Here is a 22184-nt window from a genome sequence, read left to right on the forward strand (position 1 = left end):
TAATCTAATAATATCTGGTTTATCAGGGATGGCTGACACCTGTTTTGCATGAACTGTTGGATCTATCTTGCTACCTCTTCCTAAACTGGGCCTGGAAGCTCCCTTTGGCAGATGATATCTACACAACTCTTCTGTACTCATCACTTCAACTCCCCCCCACATCATCTAACCTATCATCTCTGCCCTTCATATAGGATATCTATGCCCTTTAAATAGTTTGGAATGGAAAAGGTATTATTTCTAGCAGCTCACAGGATAGATAGAGAGTGAACAATCAGAAAATAGATTCCCATTCAAGATGAAATCTTTTACACATGCTTTGTTGCTGGACCACTTTATTTTGCTGCTGCTCGGTGCATCAAATACCTGCTGAGTGTACCACTTACTTGCCATTGTCTCAAGACGAAACATACAGCACACAAAATCAGGAAAGTTTATTCTCTGGGTTGAGTCTCCATAGCGTAAAACCAGGAGCTGGAGGACTTTGTCACTGACATACGTGCCTACAAGCAACCATAGAAGAAAACCATATGTTCTCAAAATGACACAGCATAACAGTGCTCAGCAGCTGTAAGGATCTGCTACTCCTATCATTTCATGCAGAGCAACTTATTACATCAACACTGTTTGAAACAGCTAACAAATTGGAAATAAATCTGTATGTGTGATTGGGAAGTGCACCAAATTACAACATAAACTACTGATGTTGGATGATTTCAGTGAAGTTACTCCTATGTCCGTGGGTATTTAAAATCCCAAGTTAAAATTCACTAATGAAAGCAATTTTGATTTTTGTGCAAACTAGGAATCTGTAGATCTTCATGCATACGCACCAGGGGTGGGTTCCACTTACCTTTACTATCGGTTTACAGTGGGAGTTTGTGCATTTCTGTGCATGCGCAGAAGCTTCTGCGTATGTGCAGACCACTCATGATGACATCATGGCAGTTGGGCGGAGCCTCCCACCAGTTTTACTGCCGGTTCTATAGAACCGGACAGAACCGGGAACAATCCACCACTGATACACACTTAGGGCTGCATTAGTTCAGATTAGGATAACACTTTAAAAAAAAAATATGCTACTTCCAAGAAGCCCCAGAAAAACAAAGAATGCAATAAAACTATCAGCAGCCTACCTCCTTAAAGCAAGCCAGGGGTTTAAAAAAATTAAAACAAACTGAAAGAGACAGTCTTCTTTAAAAATAAATTTTTAAATACATTTTTAAAAAGTAAACACACACAACTCCATTCTTTGTGAATTTTGGTGTGCTGATGTTCCTAAATTCCTCTGAGGAGAAAAACCTAAATCTGGCCCAAGAGGAATGTATGGTGGATTTATTTACATCCCAAGGGTAATTGTCATGCTTGAAATCAAAATAATATTAAAAACTAGACTCAGGTTGAAACTTGACCTTTACCTTACCCTGTGGATAACTAAACATAATTCCAAAAAATAAAACCATAGGGTTTTAGAAAGTGTAGAAGCAGGGATAAGAGATGCTTCAGTGAATAGATTTCTCTTCCCTTGCAGCTACTCAGGTTTCATGACAAAAAGACAAAAGGAGCAACTCCAATTGTAATGGATGGATTTTTTATCTTGAACAATTGGAAGAGCCGAGGTGGCGCAGTGGTTTGGGTGCAGTACTGCAGCTACTTCAGCTGACTGCGAGTTCAGCAGATCAGCGGATCAAATCTCACCTGCTCAAGGTTTACTCAGCCTTCCATCCTTCCGAGGTGGGTAAAATGAGGACCCAGATTGTTAGGGGGCAATATGCTATTTAGTATACTGTCTTTGGTGTAAGCCGCCCAGAGTCCTCGGAGAGTGGGCGACATAGAAATATGACTAATAATAATAATAATAATTCATCCATGAACTCTTTTACTTCTACAGAAATGAAACAAATGTTTTTAAGGTGCAATGAACTCCTCCGTTATTTTTTTCCTTTTCTTCGAGAAATAATTAAGTGATCTCTTGAAGAACAGAGATTCTTAAGTTTTAAAAACAATCTTATCTTAAAGGGTTCTTTCCCATCTAAGTCCCAAAGCAGGGAGTAATACTACTAAGTTTAGTTCTAAATGAGTTTGTTTAAATCACCTCACTGCAATATTACTGTTCTAGTACAGTAATAGATTTTAACACCAGTGAAACAAGGTATAGTGAAAGCTAAAGATGTGATACAGGACAAGTCCAGTTATGTAAGTAACCTGAATTTTTGAGTTACTAGTAAAATTTCAGGCAACCAAGAGGATACTAATAAAGGATAATATTTGGTGCTCAGGGTTGACATGAGGGGTTCTTGGTGCTCTCGGAGCTTGCTTGTTTTCTTTCAGATGTTCATTACCCAAACTAGGTAACATCATCAGTGCTACTAAGGAGTGTAGTTTGCTGACAGTTTATATTCTGGTGGCTTGTCCTGGGGGTCATTTAGAGATTCTTTGATTGGGCTGTTTGCTGTTGGCTTCTTTGGCAGTTTCTTGACTGGGGTATTGTTTATTTGATTGTTGGTCTGATGTTAACCTTGGAGTTAGTCTATGCTGATCTGGTGCTGATTGCTGGTGGAGAGGTGCTTGGATTTTTGTTCCTTTTTGGGCTGGGTGTTAGTCACTTCTGCATAATTTATAGATGTTGTTAATGTTTATGTGTCTATTGATGGCTGATTTGTCAGAGTGCCAGGCTTCTAGAAATTCCCTGGCATTTTTGGACTTGGCTTGGTCTAGGATGGTCACATTTTCCCAGTTGAAACTATGGTTAAATCTGTCTATATATGTTGTGAAATATATATAGAATTTTCATCATGTCTTCTGACTGCTAGTTGGTGTTTATGGATGCGTTCTGCCAATCTTCTGCCTTTTTGTCCTACATAGTGGTTGTTGCAGTCCTTACATTGTATTTTGTAGATGACTTGGGTCTTTTGGTCTGCTTAGGATGTTTTGAAGGCCTTTAGTTGGCTTGTGTGCTATGCTGATTCCATATGGTTGTAGTAGTCTGTTGGTGGTTTCTAAGATATTATTGATATATGGCACTATAATTCTTTTTAGGGTTTGTGTTGGTTGTGCTGTATTGGGTTGCATGAGTTTTTGATAAAGTTGCAAAGATACCCATTTTGTTGGAATATGTTGTATAGATGTTCTATTTCCTTTTTCTGCTGTTCTGAGTTGCTGTAGTGTGTTTGGACTCATCACTGCAAAGAGGATTTCTGAGGACTCTTTGCAAGATTAATGGGCTCTCATGTTCCACAATTTCCTTTGCATAAAATATGAATACCAATAATGTACGTAATGTGGCCATTGAATGTAGAAATAAAAGATTTGATTTGACGATACTTAGAATAACAATTCATCAAAATCGTTAGGATCCCCTGTTAATACTGTACTAAATTCCAATGATTTCAATGGATCCATTTTATGAATGAATATGCGTAGATCTAGTAACTAAAAACCTTGTGGCAAAGCACATCCTAATATTCAGTTTGGAAATTCTGTGTGCTCTGATATAGAAGAGATTTCATATTATTCAGTACCCTCACATAGGAGAGGTGACAATGAAAGACAATTGTGCTGCTCAGGTCACTTCCTGTTGTTCTTGTTGCTTTGTATAATTCCTTTCCCATTGCAAGCTTGGGAGGGTATGAATTCTAGGGTTTGTCTAAATACTTCCTGCATTTGGGAGTGGGAAAGTGGGGAGTGAGGATAAGTTTAAGATCCTTTAGCTTTGTAGATAACACCCCATGTATCTTTTTCCAATCTTTCTTTGTTTCTATTCAGGACCCATCTTATATATAACAGAATAACAGAGTTGGAAGGAGCCTTGGAGGTCTTCTAGTCCAACCCCCTGATCATGCAGGAAACCCTGTACCATTTCAGACAAATGGTATATATATCATAATCCTAAACAACCACAAAAAAAACATAAAATTATAAAAATCACTAATAAAACTGCCGATGTCCCAAAACCAAACACTTCTTCATACTTCACCCTAATCCAACACTTCCCAAAGTCAAAGTTTCCATAACAGGAAGACCTGACCATAGAATCTAGTAGGGGAATCAGATGTTGGCTTCCCTTTGTAGAAAATCTGATGTATTCTGGAACTTGGAACTATAATTCTGCTTCTTTTTATAAGAAAGCAGTAGGGGTGTGGGGGTGTGGGGTGTTTGACATGTAATCCACAATCAAAGCCAAACAAGTATTATTTTTAAATAGTTTACTCAGATAGATAGCCCTGAGGTATAGTATTAACCAGATTGATGGATTCTTTTCTAAGAAGCCAAGAATATTTGTTAAATGGAGAACAGGAAAAGAATTTTATTTGGGGTTATACTTTCCGCCGTTTCAGAAAAAGAAGCAGACTTTGCTATATACATATTAGTATTTTTTCAGGCAAATAGAAACTTTTCTTCAGTTCATTAACTATACTGTTTGCTGCTTGCCTTTAAGGACTGCACAGCATGGAGTTTACCATTCAGGACTATACTGTATTGTCTTGATTATTACAATACCCTCCTTTTATCTCTATTGATGCAGTACATTAGTGATAAAAATCATAGTACTCTTAGAGAGCTAACAATTTCCTCCTCCCTTCTTCCTTGTCACCGTTCTCCTCCTCCTTCTCTCTCTGGCATTTGCTTACCTCTTCCTTTTTACTTCCTCACACGGGAAATCAATACTGTAACTTGCACTGCCATCTAGACTTGTAAATGTTCATCTTAAAAGTACATTAGTGGATATTAGCATCTTCTGTACAATATGATGGATTCCATATATAAGTACATCCACCAAACAATTCAGTTACAACTCAGAAACTGAGGAAGTGAACATGAAACTGCAAAGAGAAAGGGTTTTTTTTTTTTGAAATTCCTTCATTATTCAGCAGATGGCAGTGTTAAGACAAAGAATTTTGAAGTTGCATTCCATGGGAATGAGTGAAAATGAGAGTAAAATTGAAATCAATGAGTTTCCATTTTTTTTAAAAAAATCTGGAACAGAGGAAAAAGCTACCCTGTTGATTTCTACTTTATTTTTTAAAATGTATCATACTTCAAAATAACTTTGAATATATTTTCAAGGAACATCAGCGTATCAACTTACCTGTTTCTTGCACAATTCTTCGCAAACTTGAAACAGTTAGGAATCCAGAATTATTTTCATCCTCTCTTCCAAATATATCCTGAAAAATATTTATATTTAAGATAATATATTAAAACAGGAAAAAAATCTATTTGTAAGTACTGTGGAAGATCACACTTGTCTAATGACACAAAGGCTGGGAACTGAAATATACTTAGTTTAATAATGTAATATTATTAACAGTTTAACAAATAATAGGACAAAAAGATAGTCATGGCAACAGTTGAGAAACTAAGTGAATAAATTGCATACATACCTCATATTTCTTGAATGCTCTCCACAGTCTTTTAAATTCTTGGAGTGAAAGTTTTCCATTAGCATTTATCTGTATTTGTAGTCAAGTTTTAAATAAGGTGTGATATAAATGAAGCCATACAGTAGATATAAATGAGGAATAGATGTAAACTTAGGAAACACTGCAGCTTACCTTGGAGAAGTATCAGAATCTGCATTTTTGCCTTATTGACTACTATGTTGTGACACAATTCTTTCTAAACTGAGAATAACTGAAAATAACTACAGGTTTTAATGCCTCTCTAACCAAAACAAAGTAAAACATCTCAAAGCTAATGCCTCTCCAGGTACAGAGCAAACTTGATGAGAATCTACCTGAGATATTTTGTTTCCATCCAGCAGGTAATGCTTCTCTATGTGTGTTTTTAAATAGGAGATGGATCAGACTGCTTAAGAGACGTACTGTACATATGCCTTATGCAAAATACCATGTGCCTCAAACAGCAGATCTGAATGTGTGGTAGCTCATATATTTGATCTGTTGAGCTCCCTCCCAGAATGCCTCTGGCTTTCCTTGCTGGCCAGAGATTACTGCCCATCTATCTGTCTGCTGGATTTGCAACAGCAGGAAAAAGCCTACACAATTCCCTAATCCACAGTACAGAGTAAGGGATTTGGTACAGTGTCTCCAGAGACTCCTATTTTTTTCTTGTTCTAACAGCAAATACTGTTTGAAGTATTTTTAAATTTGATGGAAAGAGAGAGAGAGACAGACAGAGAAAAAACAGAGAGAGGCGATTCAGAAGGAAATAAAAGAGAGAAACAAGTAGAAAAGTCCATTACTCAACCATTGAGAACAACACATTAGGTAATAATGAAGTGCACCACCAAATTTTGGAGCCAATGCTTGAGCATCTCTTTACTTTCCAGCATGTGACTGAGGCAATTAATGATGGTCTGATCATAGAAGCCTTCTAAATTTGCCTTCCAACCTAGGCTTTTACATAATTGTTTAAAATTTTATACTAAAGGTTAATTCTCATTGTCAGAACTCTAGATAAACATTTCAAGGCTACAACTGTCTGTCTGTCAGGATGAAACAATTTTGACTGCATCCATTCTATCCTTTTTAACCTTCAGTTTGAAGGTACTTGATTTTTTTTTTTTATTCCAAGCTTAGAAAATGCAGCAGAAGATTAAACAATTATCAGATTGTTAGAATAGCCACCCCAAGTCACTAGGAGTTGGGTGGCAGACACATTTAATAAATTATTAATATTATGGTTGGTTTCATAGTCAGCCAGATGTTTAGACTAGATTGAGCCATTCCCAAGGATCTTATTAAAGGTATCATCACATCACAGTTCCAAGTAAAGGTGCATTTTGCAATTGAGTGATGGTGATCTCATCAAAGCCGATGGTATTCAGATGGTGCTCCAGATGTTTTGGGGTTGCATTTAAGGTGTCTCTTACTATTAGTACTATCTTTGCTTTCTTTTGCCACAACTGTTCTACTTACATTTGCAGATCATTGTATTTTGTGATTTTCTCTAATTCTTTCCTTATATTATGCTGTGTCTAGGCATTACAGCTTCACTATCCAGACTTTTTTGTGACAATTGTTAAGTCTGGAATGTTACATGGCAGGTACCCGTCTGTATTTTAAAATCTCAGAGACTTTAGCTTCTTCATTTTCTATTATTTTAATTCGAGGTCCCACCATTTCTTTCTAGCAGGCAAATGGTACTTCTTGAGGCATTCTAATACACTATTGTTGCTACTTAGTCATGCCAATGTTTGTAGTTATCCCTGTGCCTCTTTCCTCAACTTTCCTGCTCTTAACCATTTCCAGGTCTTATGTTATCTGCTTTGCCTGCTAATTTTTTATGCACTGATCATATAATGCTTTGCCTTGCCATGTCTCTTGCCTTTTTTATTTGGTCTTTCTTGTCGCCCAGTTTGATCTCTTCAGTATTTGGTAAGAATATCTGATGTACTAGCTTCAGGGCATCTTCTTCATTATCCTTCAGATACTTTTCCAATGCCCTTTTATCTTCTTCTGATGTACTTGCAACTTTCCACACCCACCTATGCTACTTGGTAAGAAGAGTCTGTCAATATCACTGCATGGATGAAAGGTATGATCATCGTTATTATTTTTCTATCTTTTGGAAATCATGGCATTGATAAGATCCCAGACCAATGGAAGAAGGGAAATGATGCTTCATTTCCCTTCATTTCACTTATTCAGAAAAGACTGATCCAGGGAACTAGTAATAATACTAAGGTTTTTAAAAAGATTCTTAATAATGAGATTTCTTTATAAATATCTTGAAAACAATCTAGTTGTTTAGTTCTGCCAGACTAAGCTTATCTATTTTTTTAAAACAAATCTGGCACTTTCATTGCAGGAATGCTATAAATGTACTATATCTTTATTTCAGAAAGGCATCACAAAGTACTTCATGTCATTCTGATTAGCAAGTCCATTATGTTTGGCTTGATGATAATGGGATAGATGCAGAATTAGTTCAAATAGGAAGTGCTCATCAATGGTTCTTCATCAAACTAGAATGAGGTATCAAGTGAAGTGCCACAAGGGTCAATACAGGTTCCTATCCTCTTCAACATCACTTTGATTAAAAACTGGAGGGAATGCTTACCACTTTTGTAGACAACACACATTTGGATGAGATAGCTAATATGATAGAAAATGGAAACCTACTTCAAAACAGACACTCTAAATTAACAGAACAGGCTAAAAATAACAGAATGAAATTTAACAGAAATGTGTTCTTCCCTTGGGAAAAAGAAATCAAACATACAGGTATAGAATGGAGGATATCTCGTTTACTAATAGTACTTGTGAAAAAAGTGACAGAAACTGTAGTTGGCTACAAACCATGTATCAGGCACTGGGATGATATAGCTCCAAAGGAGATTAAATGCAGATTTAAAATATAGCCACAGAAGTATAGCTGTTGTTTTTTCTGTGATTTCCTGCATTCCTCTATTGGTCATACTCTGTTTTTCACATTGTATCCAATCTAGCTCACTAAATATTAAGAAGCATTCAGATAAATTGGAACAATGATCACAAAACTACAAATTGAGTTCTATGAAGAGAAGACTGAAGGCATCTGATTGAGGCAAGGATAGAAATTTTCTGAACAGACAGACAGACCTGGAAATTGGATAACACACAAGATTCCCAAGATCTATTTTATACCAACCCAGGAGAAAACAAGAATATGTGGCAGAGGAAAACAGTTTCAAGTTGAAAATTAGGAAATTATCAGATAAAACTATTTTTTAAATGGTGAGAGAATCTTTCCTTGACTGACTGTCTATGGAGATTCTCAGTTATCCAAGTCATGGTTGTCCCAAAGGTGCTTTTTCAAGAGGCAATTGGACTTTCTTGCTTTTTCTTTGAAGACGTTTTGCTTCTCACCCAAGAAGCTTCTTCAGCTCTGACCATCTCCCCACCATCCAGTGTGAACACCCTGACTCTTTTGGGGCTTCCCTTGACTGCATGTTCAAGCAGAGGCCATCTGTTACAGGAACTTTAAGTTAGAATCTTTTGTGGAGCAGAATGTTGGGCTGGGTGGCATACATGGTCCTTCTATGAGACAGAATCACAGAAGTGTTGTAAGGACAATTGGTTTGATTAAATGTCAAAGTGTCATTAGTGAATTTGGATCCCCATTTAGACTGATGTTTTTATTAATATATAATCAATCCATCTGTGGTTAGTCCCTAATGAAAGCTTTCTTATAGGGTAGAAGATGAAATATTTTCCCCCAATAGTTTATTAGCACGAATACAATCTGGTTTTGTTGTTGTTGTTTATTTTGGATTTTTGGAGAAGGGGATTGGGGCTTTCTGAAGCTGAAAAAAAGGGACATTCAGGGAGGATTATTATGAACATCTTCTCCTTCCATGTAAAAATCTCTGGCAGAGAGAAAAGTCCAAAGATGAAGATTATAGCAATTCATAGCATTTCTTCATAAATACTTGGCAGATCTTATGGTAAGTAGTTATTTGCAGGACTTGTGCAATGGGAAACTCAGCACAGCTATAACTCAAAGCAAGGAAGGGGAAGCATAAGGAAAGTTTATTGCATTTGTTGAAAAGATACATCCATCAGAGCTAAAAGGCTTTTGCATGAATCAAAGCTGAATCCATCTCCAGTTCCCAGGCCAGCCATTAGATCTATAAGCAGAGAAATAAAAAAGCAACATACATCAAGAATGAGGGGTTAGAAGCCACACCACACTGAAATGGCTTACCTTGAAACCAGGAAAATTGGAGTCCAGTGTGATTGTTGTTCACAGCATTTTGTGAAATACATGAGCATCTGGGAAAGAGCTGGATCATGCCTTGTGTATCACAGAGAGATCGACAAAGAGTATGATTTTAATACATATAAAACAGCTTTCCTGACAGCAGGAATAGATTGGGGTAGGGAGAGAAAGGGCACAATAGTCATATTCTATCTTTGGTATGATACAAAAGGTGGATGAGATCATAACAGAACAGAATGGTGCAAGCTCTAAAATAACAAGATATAAAGGTCCAGATGTGGATTCATAAGTGTTTCACAGCCTTCCATATAGCACAATCTTCCCCTACTTTTGCCAGCCTTACCCAACATTTTAAAGCTGAAACCGAAGACAAACTGAAGACATTTCTCTCTTAGCCTCTCAAATATTTTGTAAACAGACAAGACAATGAAAATGCAATTTAAAAAGATAAATAGAACAATTGCAAAACATTTTTTTTAAAAAAAATTGAACTTAATGTAAAGGTCATCCATAAGTCAGCCATAATATCATTTGGGACATTTTTCACTTGTCAGCTTCACTTTTCTACCCCTAAATCTAAATATTATAGAGAAAGAGGCAATACTTTTAAGTAGTTTGCCACCAAAGTTCAACAGCCTGATTTGTCCACCCCAAGGATAAAACACCCAGACAGAAAGTGAGCAACGTGGTATATGCAGTACAATGCAGTGAGCCATATGCAGATCTGTACATTGGGGAAATGAAACAGCCACTTCATAAACACATGGCACAACATAGAAAAACAAACACCTCAGGACTAGATTCAGCAGTCCATCTCCATTTAAAAGACACAGGCCACTCTTTTGAAGACAACAAATTCCATATTTTGGACAGAGAGGATCGCTGGTTTGAAAGAGGGGTCAAAGAGGCCATCTATGTCAAAAATTGAACAGCCCTCTCTCAACAGAGGGGGAGGGATACAACATCATCTATCTCCCCTCTACAACACAATCCTTTCAACAGTTCCAAGAAGGCTCCACACCAATTTGCACCACTCAGGTGACCCTGGTGACACAGAAAAATCTCCAGGGGACCTTAATGATCTAGTACAAGAATGCAAATGATCAGCTGTCTACGAAGAGCATAAACCCTTCCACTCCCCATCATCCAGTCAGAGCTGAAGAAGCTTCTTGGATGAGAAGCGAAATGTCTTCAAAGAAAATTCAGAAAGTCCAGTTGCCTCTTGAGAAGAAAAAAAAAAAGCAACTTTGGGACAACCATGACTTGGATGGCTGAGAATCTCCATAGACAAGACAGAAAAGGAAAGGTTTATGTATGAAAACACTCTGTCTAGTAAAAATCTCTATCTATCTATCTATCTATCTATCTATCTATCTATCTATCTCTATCCATTTCTATGACAGTCTGAAATACTGTTTGTTTAATACTGAATACATTTCTAGCCCATTTTTCAGGATTAAAAAGATTATGACTCAATAATGTAAAATTCACAAATATCTGCCTGTCTATGTATACATTCCTATATCAAAATATGACAGCATGAAATACCAATTTTTATAGTAATGTTGTGGGCATGTTTGTTTAATATTGAATACATTTCTGGCCCATTTTTTCAGGGTTAAAAAGATTATGACTCAATAATGTAAAATTCACAATCAAATCTAAAGTCAATATTCACTGTGTAAATCTTAATTAGTGAGATAGAAAGAATTGGAAAGTAGCATCTGGTAACCCCTTGAGTTAAAATGCAGAATACTAAATACTTCCTATTGTTATTTTTGTTATTCTATTCGTTCTACAGGATCTTTAAGATATGCACAGAAAAAAGAATAATACACATTTCAATAAAACAATCTGACATAAAACAAGCAAGACAATAAAAAGGATTAAAAATAAACATAGAAATATATAAGTGTTATAGCAATATTCTTTTGCAAGGGACTCTGGACCCGGAATATTTGTTAACCAGCAAAATCCTGGATGAGCCAGTGCATTAGGATTGCTAGACAATTTTGGGGCCAGCTAAATTTAGATCAGAGCAAATCAATCTTTCAGATCTTCTAGAAGTCCAGGGACTTCCAAAGATCTATGTCACTGCAGAAATATCTTCATTTCCAATTAGGGTTGTGCAGACCTTTCAAGAGGCATTTTCTTGTGGTGAAGGTTCAAGTGGAGAACTTCTTTGAAGTGCTTATGTGATATGTCACAATGCCCCAGTTCTTACTTGCAGAACAGTTGCTGAAGTTTGATTCGCTTTTTAAAAGTGCTTTCTGAACATTAACAGAGGCCACTTTGATCAAAGCCAAGCAACAGATTAGCTCTGCTTTGATGCCTTATTTGCTGATGTACCTGTATGAGGCAAAGCACCTCATTCAGGTGAACCAGTTACAATAAATATATACAATATATATAGCCAAAAGTAGGGATATTATAATTAGGCCTCCAAAGGAGGTTTTTTTTTCTTTTCTTTTCACCTGCACCATATACTGGAAGTAAGGGAATCTGGAAAGGATTGATGGGAGGAATGTGGGAAACTGGAAAGTTTTAGTGCTAATCAATAAAGCCTTATTATGACCACACTTGGAATATTGCATTGAGTTTTGGTGACCATATTATAAAAAAGATGTAGAGACTCTGGAAAGAGTGAAGAAAAGAGCAACAAAGATGATTAGGGAGCTGGAGGCTAAAGCATATGAAGAAAGGTTGCAGCAATTGCATTTGTCTAGTCTAGTGAAAAGAAGAACTAGGGGTGACATGATAGCAGTGTTCCAATATCTAAAGGGCTTGCCACAAAGAAGATGGTGGTCAACCTATTTTCCAAAGCACCAGAAGGCAAGACAAGAAGCAATGGGTGGAAACTAACCAAGGAGAGAAGCAACCTAGAACTAAGGAGAAATTTCCTAACAGTGAGAACAATTAACCAGTGGAACAACTTGCCTCCAGAAGTTGTAAATGCTCCAACACTAGAAGTTTTTAAGAAGAGATTGGACAACTATTTGTCTGAAATGGTATAGGGTCTTTTGCTTGAGCAGGGGGGTTGGACTAGAAGACCTCCAAAGTTCCTTCTAACTCTGTTATTCTGACTTTTGAGTTCTAATGATCAGAAATTCCTTTTGCTAAGCAAATTGGAGCCCCAATCCTACTGAGACACAGACACTGTTTAACAGGAGCTCAATTATTGTCACTTTGCTGACGGTTTGCAGTCTTTGTCCCCACAGTAGTGAGTAAACAGAGTTAATGTGGCCCAATGTACCAATTATGCCTCTTACTGAAGAAACAGCAACTGAATACAACCAAATGCAAAAGAAAAGTAAGGGGACAGAATCAGATGTAGATAACAGTTAAAACTGGACTGAAAATATGAACTTTACCTTTTAGGAGAACATCATTCAGAATCCTTTGTAACTGTGTGGCATCTAAGTAGGAGTTCTAATGTAGAACAAACATACAAACAAAAAATGCTTATGAACATCATGGTTCCTTGGAAACCTGTCTTGTTACTATATCCACTTAATTGAAGGACTTATTTATTTATTTATTTATTTATTTATTTATTTATTTATTTATTTATTTATCAAATTTCTATACCGCCCTACTCCCAAAGGACTCAGGGCGGTGAACAGCCAAGATAAAATACAGATAATACAAATATTAAAAAAATCCCTTAAAATTATTAAATATGTTCTAGGGTCACTGTCCATTCCAGGCAGAACATCCCAGGTTCAATCTCAGATAGCAGTTGAAGCATAGGAATCCTTTTGTCTTATTTCTCACAGTAGTTCTTAATTTTACATCTATGGAAATAATTTTTATTTATTTGGGATAATTTGCAGCCTTTCCCACTAGCTCATTTTCTTTTGCCCCTCTTTCTAGTCCACCCCCTTTTTTTTGAGGCTTCATTTCTCATTTGGTGGTTTATTTTTGCAGGGTTCCAGATAGCCCATTTTAAAAATGCAAGAAAGAATTGCACCTGACAGATGTCAGAGGAAGATACAAAAGCTAGATTTCATTATTTATTTATGTGCTAATTTGAAGATATTGTTTCTTCTCTAAATTCCCTTGATTCATTTATTATTGGGAAATACAAATACACATTCCGAGAGACAGAGATGTTTTCTTTATCATGTTGTATAGGCAAATAATCAGCTGATTTTTGTAACAAATGTTTAAGAAATGGGTTTCTCATAATATTCAATTGCCTTAAAAATTACCAAACATAGGAAAAGCAGTAACTTATATGCTGACTGCTTGAATGAGTTTCCTATTTCTACATAAAGAAGATAGTAAAATGAAACAAATAAAGATGAAACACAGAGAGAAAAACAGAAGAGTGTTTCTCTCCACAGTGTTTCACAGATGAGTGTTTCATTCCACAGTGATTTAGATCAGGGGTCTCCAACCTTGGCAACTTGAAGCCTGGCAGATTTCAATTCCCAGCTGGCTGGGGAATTCTGGGAGTTGAAGTCCGCCAGGCTTAAAATTGCCAAAGTTGGAGACCCCTGATTTAGATAGTAACCACCATTTCTTTCATTAAGCCATAATCAAGGTAAACGTACTAGTGGCTTGGGGGATTCAAAGAATCACAGAAATTTACAAATAAAAATTACAAACAAAAACAAAGAATTATGTTCAATTTACAAGCTCAGTAGGAATGGAAAGCAAAATAGAAAACTAAAGTAGAATGTATAGAACCTTGTCTAATCTCTTAGGAGATTGTGTGTGTGTGTCTATGAATTTTTATATTTTCTGTACCCAAAGCCATATATAAATATAAAAATTCAGTGGCCATACATACATACATACATACATGTGTACGTATACGTATACGTATACGTATACGTATACGTATACGTATACATATACATATACATATACATATACATATACATGGCTTTGGGTACAGATAATATAAAAACTCTGTGGCTACATACGGAGCCACCGAGTTTTTATATTATCTGTGCCCAAAGCCATTTCTAGTCTTCCATTCTTTTCCAAGCTAAGTTCTGAGCTTCTGAGTGATTATTAGAAAAGAAAGGGGGATGATTTATTTTGGCATGTTCAAAGAGTTTTAATAGGAGCCCCAGAAGATGCATAGAAGCTGGGGGTATCTGTCTTCCAGCAAGGACTTGCTTGGCTCAGGAGACTACTATCATTTTCCTTCCTTGCCCTGACTGCTCCTGGAGACAAACGGTGTGCACCTTTCACAGTCAGCACTGCTGTTTTCACCTTTTATGTGCCGATACAACCATTAGCTGTGAGAAGTCTATTGTACAGAGGCTTTTGGCAGCAATTTTTCTCTCGACTAAGTCAAGGAATCTTTTATAACAGTTTATTAAGCCATTAAGAGCATCTCCTGTGAACACATGCAGCTTGGCTCAGAAAGAATGCAAATCAATTACCCAAACATTGACTGATGCCTGCTTTCCAAATGTGGAAAGTGCAAACTGGAAGTAATTCTGATAGACTAAAATATGATCCAGGAAGCCACATCTATTTGTAGCCAAGGGTTACGGTTAATTGCTTGTTTGAGGGACATCTTTCTCCCCACAAGCAATCAACTCCAAGCCATCTATTGTGTAGCCAGGTCCCTTGTCTGATTTGTCATAACAACTAGCAAATCAATAGCATTTTGAGAGATACCCATGAGAGCTGCATGGCTCAAGCATAGATTAACAGCAAGATGGGAAAGTTCCCTTTCTCAATTCTACAAGCCTTGTTGATTCACATTTTGATTTCCATTCAACAAACCTGAGAAGCATATCTTAAGAAGACGCTTTCATAGTTGTCTGGGTCCGAGACAAGCATACCCTGCATCAAAAAGAAAGAAAAAAAATGTATAAAAATCAACCACAAGAAATCAATCCACTTGAGACATCTCATTATTATTCATTCATTATGTTTCTAGCCATTTACAACAGGCAATATTGCGCGACCAACCTCAAAAGCCTGACAGTGACAAGAACAGCCCTATTATCCGATCCTTCATGTCTTTCTTATTTATCTAATTAAATTCCATCCTGTGTTGAAACTTCAAATTGCCCCAAGTCATTTGCAAGTGCATGATGTAGAAAGAAAAAAAAAAAAGACTGCACGATACCAGCAATCAACTAAAGAACAAAAAAGGAAGGATGTTATTTTATGAAAGCTTTGTGAAATGGCAAGTTTTCAACAAAGTCTCCAGGATGAGGGCAGCTTGCAGTGATCTGTGGGGAGAAAGTGCCAGATTTAGGGAGCAAGGAAGAAGTGGAATGAGACAGAAGAGCATCCATAAATCTGGAATGCTCTTGAGTATAATCCAGGGGTGAAACGCTACCTGTTCACTCCAGTTCAGGCAAACCAGTAGTAAAAAAATGCTTTAAAAAAGTAAAAAAAAAAAAGTTGTTTTTTTTACTGTGCTGCGTGATCACTGGAATCTTTTTTTTTTTACTTTTTAAAAGCATTTTTTACTACCTATTCACCAGAACCGGTATGATGATGATGATGATGATGATGATGATGATGATGATGATGATGATGATGATTCTGCCTAACTCCCTGCAATTCCAACCAATTTACAAAGCACAAGAAACAAAATTAAAAACACCAAAAACAAAAGAAGGGTAGAGCTGGCAGAATAACAAACCAGCTGGAAACAAAACAAAAACTACCTGGGTTAAAAGAAGGCTTCTGTCATGCACATCAAAGGTTGTTGACTTATACAGCCCTTGGAATGAGTTATGTGTGGCTCCCACCTTGTATTCATTCTGTAAACCAGGGGTATCCAACCTTGGACATTTTAAGACTTGTGTACTTCAACTACCAGTATTCCCCAGCCAGCCAAGTTTAAGTGGCCAAGATTGGACACCTTTATAGGAACTCTTGAAGATTTGGTTGTTCTTCCAAGCCTTGGGTAGTGATGGATGAGCCCCTTGGGTGTGTTTATTTTTGTTTTCTGTTTGCACTTTGGGTCCAGATCTTGTTTGGGTTACTATTATTATTATTTTTTTATGTTACTATTTGTGAATCACTCAGCCAGGTGGAGTATCCAGACTGAATAAAAACAAAGAAATAAATAAATGTTGATGAGATGCAGATAGCTGTCATTATTCATGGGACACCTATTTCAATCTCTTTATCCATAACTGTGGATAATAAGATCGTGAAAAAATATGCCCTTCAGGAATGTTTCAAACCTATCCACCATTGTGTTCATTTATAAAGTAACCCTCCCCCCTGAAAAAAGATTACACTTTTTGCTGCAAATTCTGGTTTGGCCTTATTTTAGTAACTTGAGATGTGTAAATAAAACGAGGGCCACCCACAATGGGGGTGGGGGATGACCCCCCCTCCCAGGATCAATGAGATTTTCAGAAGAACCTACATTAGGGAAGAGCATTTGCTTCCTTTCCAGCGTGAACACTTAAGCAAGTTTAAAAGCTATAAAACCATGGTTTGAAGGTTGGCTGGGGAATTCTGGGAGTTGAAGTCCTCCAGGCTTAAAGTTGCCAAGGTAGGAGATCCCTGCATCTAGCTGGTCTTAAACAAGTTATTTAACCTCTCTATCTCAGGAGGCTGCAATACTTCCACTGTTGATAAAAAATGGTTGAACTTTACTTGGTATAAATTTGGAGCAGCCTTTTGACTTTAGTGTTAAATTGCATGGTGTCACAAGGACAATTAGGCAATCTATTTTTCAGGGCAACCTAAGATTTGAAAGAATAAAATAGTGAAGTGCTACAGCTCCTTTTTCATTGATCCTGAGTGTTACAGGGGTGGCATTAAATGCAAAACAAATAGCCTGACCTGTTCCTCTCAAGAGAATAGGAAGATGAAATTTCAAACAGAAGAAAGGATAGCAATGCTAGTCCCATTTTTCAATACTGCCAAAGAGGCAAACTTTCAATGTATTTGAAATGAAAATGTATTTCATTTTACTGATAATGGAGAAATATACAGCATCATCTTTGCTTAATTCCCTCTGATAAATAATAATAAAAATAATTTAAAACATGATATAATTACGTTGTCTAATATACAAGCTCAGCATAATCAAGATCCACCTTGGAATAAGGCTTTAGCTTACCAGGAAAGGTTAAGGTGGCACTGAGATGTCATTAAAATAGGCACTAGATGAGCCTCTATGAAAGAACATTACTGTAATTGGGATGCCACCACTAAAAAGACCCTTTCACTAGTGACAACTAACTTTACTTCTGATAACCTGATAACCAACCTGCCTTCCATTGAGGACTTGTATACTGCATGAGTCAAAGGGGGCTGTAAAAATATTTACAGACCCCTCGCATCTTGGACATAAACTCTTTCAATTCCTACCCTCAAAACGACGCTATAGAGCACTGCACACCAGAACAACTAGACCAGTGATGGCTAACCTTTTTGCCGTCGCGTGCCAAAAGCGCGGGAGTCGTGGGGGGGTGCCCACATCTAGAATTCAATGTGCCCCGCCCTCCCGCCCATGCGCACATGACCTCCCCACACTTTCCCCTGCTTTTGGCACGCGATGGCACGGTGGGCCCAGTAGGCCAGTTTTTCCCCCTCCCCAGGCTCCAGAGGCTTTCTAGGAGCCTGGGAAGGGCAAAAACAGCCTTCCCCATCTCCCCAGAAGCCTTCCGGAGGCCAGAAACAGCCAGTTTCCCGACTTCCGGTGAGACCTGAAAATCAGTTGGCCAGTGCGCACATGCACTCTGGAGCTGAGCTAGGGCAACACTTGCGTGCTCACCAATATGGCTCCGCGTGCCACCTGTGGCACCCGTGCCATAGGTTCGCCATCATGGAACTAGACACAAGAACAGTTTTTTCCCAAACGCCATCACTCTGCTAAACAAATAATTCCCTCAACACTGTCAAACTTTTTACTAAGTCTGCACTACTATTAATCTTCTCATCATTCCTATCACCCATCTCCTCCCACCCATGACTGTATGACTGTAACTTTGTTGCTTGTATCCTTACAATTTATATTGATATTGTTTCCTGATTGCTTATTTGTCCCTATGACTATCATTAAATGTTGTACCTTATGATTCTTGATGAACGTATCTTTTCCTTTATGTACACTGAGAGCATATGCACCAAGACAAATTCCTTGTGTGTCCAATCACACTTGGCCAATAAAAAATTCTATTCTATTCTATTCTATTCTATTCTATTCTATTCTATTCTATTCTATTCTATTCTATTCTATTCTATTCTATTCTATAGAATAGAATAGAATAGAATAGTATTCTATTCTATTAATAGAGGCATCCATGCAGGCCTAAGGAAGGCAGAAATTCTTTAGGTGCCATAGTCTCAAAGGTCTTTTTAAAGATCAGCATGAACACTGGTTGCTTCAATAGTCAATAAATACAATCATGACTTTCGCACTGCCCTGATATAAAATCTAATGCTACCCTTGTCTCTACATTTCTAAATACAAGAAGGTATTGAAGGCTTGCAAGAAGGTTCAGGCCTAGAGCTGCTTTTCAATTCTGTCTGAATCATGTTCTGAATCATAGAACATCAATAATAGATGTCTTTCATTTAAAGTAAAAAAATTCTTCACCTCTAGGAAATGGCCCCAAAAGGAAGACGGTTATCTCCAGACTTTAGAGATCAATTAAAGGCTGTACAACTATTTCTATTGGAGTGCAACATTTTGGTGTCCAATGACCAATGATTTTCTAGGGTTTTTTTCCTCTGTAATTTTGGATGGAGCTTAAGATTTGTTATTTCTTTATCATCTAAATGATAAAGAAATTTATCATTCTAAATGATTTAGAATCATCTAAATAATTTAAATTTATCTAAGAGCTTAAATTGTTCCTTGGGTTTGGGTTTTATGTATTTGATGCCTCAAAAAAGTACTCCAATATTGAGAAGTTTGGAGATCGCACACGTTTGTACACGCTCAAGTTACCCGTCCCTTCTTTATATCCACATACCATTGTCGTCTCTGAACTGAATTCATTGTTTGGCTTCCTAAAAGGGGGGGAAAAATCACACACACGAAAATGAGAACTGCATCAGGACAGACTATTTTTATTTATTGCTTACAAGATCCAGAGAGGACAGTGTGTTATCATATTCAACTTTAATATGTGTTTATCAAGCAATAGTGTGCAAATCATTATCTATGCCCAAGTACTAAATTATGGAAACCACAATTCTTTTTGACAAGAATATTCTTTTGTCCCAAGGGGGACCAATGTCCACATAAACAGTATGACTTTCTAAATCCACAATGAAAATTATGTTTTATTGTCGGATAAATCAAGACAATGGAATTTTATTTATTGCACTGTAGTAACAGCCCTCTGAACAGTTAAGTGAATGCAAAGGGATCCAGGGTAATACAGCTTTGCCTTAGGTCAAATTATCTTGTCCAATATTTGATAATCAATACCATAATTATATTAGACTGAAATATCATGTAAGATGGAGATTTATATTTGGTTTTCCTAATGGAGCTTCTCAGATGATTTAATTTCATCAACAATAAAAAATCATCTTCAGTTAAATGCTACATACTACCGTATTGCAAACAAACTTTCAAACATTCAATTTCTCCATGTTACTTCATATTGATCATCAGATATGTAAAACACTGCTCCATGACAAGAATTAACTATTGTCAAATATCAACCATCAAATCTAAGAACAAATTATCATTGTCAAGTATTAAGTAGTTCAAATAATCTCATCAAATGTTTAGCAACTTTTTTTTTAGACAGGTTTAATTTGTCATAAAACAGCTAGAAGACAAATGGATGTTTGTCCTTAAGAGTCCCAAGCTTCTTTAAAAATGACAAAGGAAAAGGTGGATTTTCTTTGCCTCACACTATTCGCGTTCTAATTGTGATTGCTTTACCTTATATCACCTTGACTTCTTAGAAAGATTCTTAGAAGAAACTTTAATTCTTGGTTTTGTGGTGATCTCATTGGAGTGATTATGTAATCTCCGGGTTTCAGTTGATGGCAAGTGGTGATATCTCGTGTTTTCTCAAGCTGCATGTCATGAACTATGGTTCTACCCTTAGACAAAATATTATGGAAAGAAGTTATTAGTTACTTTGAATTGAATATTAACTCTCAGCCTTGTTACTGCACACATACACTTTCACACACACTTACATGGATATTTACCAATTGATGGTAAGAATGCTAGATTAGATTTTGTTGAAGGGTCAAGGTTTCATGGATATCCATAGCAAAAGCACAAGCCCATGCATGCACTTTATTTGAAAGTGAGATTCATTTGTTATAAATGGGCTAACCTCTAAATATCTATGCCTGAGACTGTACTATCTATAATTTATGGAAGATATAGTAGAATCAACAAAAGGAGTGGAAAATATTTAGAGAGAGGAGATTTTAGCTGCATCTTTAGGTTTGTCATGAGCATTCTGAACCTTGTATCAAATCCACTCTTATAAGAAAATAATAGACCCTGCCATATTTCTTGCGGCTCCAATATTTTCAACAAGATGGCACAATAAATAAAATGCAACCATTATTACCGTGATGACATACAAAGACAACATAATAAAAAAAAACAACTAAACAAATTCTTACAAAAACACTGGAGTGTATAAATCCCATTTAGAATGGTTACTCAGAGTGGAACAATAATTTATGAGCCATGCCTTTGATGGGGGGAAAAGGACAAACACAAACACTGCTATCTTGCAAAAAAAGAAAAGAAAAGAAAAGAAAAGAAAGGAAAAAACATTTTCAAAGGGAGGGGGGGCAAAGGAAGTGTTGAACTTAGAACGTGATGAATTAAAACTTCAATAAACCTAAATAGGGACAACTCTATTCAAGGGAATGGAATTTTTTTTATGTATAATCATTTCTTTTGTTCAAGATACTGAGAAGCTTTTATAATATTTGGATGTTTTTTAACCGAGCATCTTATCCTTAAAATTGTCTTGATGAAAGCAAGCTATTCTAACAATGGAAAAAGAAACTCCAGATTTTCTGTATATAAATATTGGATGAATGGTTTTCCTTTCATTTCTGTTTCCCTCCTCCCACCACCCTCTGCTGCCTTTATACTACATACACTTTATACTGTTTTTAATTGATTTGTTGTGTGTGAAGTATTTGGTAAACAGCTATACCATGATTAAGTATAGAAAGCAACATAAAAAGATATCATCATGGTTTAGTTCATTACAGCACAGCCACCACTCAGTCTGAGATATTATTATTATTTATTATTATTATTTATTAGATTTCTATACCGCCCTACTCCTGAAGGACTCAGGGCGGTGCACAGCCAAACAATAAAAACACATACAATACAAAATTTAAAAAATAGAATAAAATCAAATTAAATAATTTTGGCCCCGACAAATTTAAAACCCCAAACTTTTAAAACCAATTTAAAATTGAATATATAAATACTAAAAAATATTTAAAATTTTAAAAATCTTTTATAAAAGAGGGGGAAAATTAGGCCAGGCCGGCCTGGTGAAATAGTAAGGTCTTTAAGGCGCGGCGGAAGGTGCGCAGATCCGGGATCCTCCGTATCTCTG

General features: G+C 36.7%; 1 protein-coding gene across 1 annotated transcript in view; it reads right to left on the reverse strand.

Moving 5' to 3' along the window:
* The window catches only part of LOC117671786 (calpain-13-like), a 107162-nt gene that overhangs the window by 12029 nt on the left and 72949 nt on the right, over positions 1 to 22184 (reverse strand). The window contains exons 12-19 of the mRNA XM_034427964.2: positions 20516 to 20679; positions 19590 to 19626; positions 15415 to 15474; positions 13038 to 13095; positions 9501 to 9574; positions 5385 to 5453; positions 5090 to 5168; positions 387 to 503 (exon numbers count right to left, since the gene is read on the reverse strand). Of these exons, the coding sequence (XP_034283855.2) occupies positions 387 to 503; positions 5090 to 5168; positions 5385 to 5453; positions 9501 to 9574; positions 13038 to 13095; positions 15415 to 15474; positions 19590 to 19626; positions 20516 to 20679 (658 nt within the window). The remainder of the gene's footprint in view (positions 1 to 386; positions 504 to 5089; positions 5169 to 5384; positions 5454 to 9500; positions 9575 to 13037; positions 13096 to 15414; positions 15475 to 19589; positions 19627 to 20515; positions 20680 to 22184) is intronic.

This window comes from Pantherophis guttatus, chromosome 1 (assembly GCF_059756535.1).
Source record: "Pantherophis guttatus breed Tessera chromosome 1, ASM5975653v1, whole genome shotgun sequence".
Taxonomy (NCBI): domain Eukaryota; kingdom Metazoa; phylum Chordata; class Lepidosauria; order Squamata; family Colubridae; genus Pantherophis; species Pantherophis guttatus.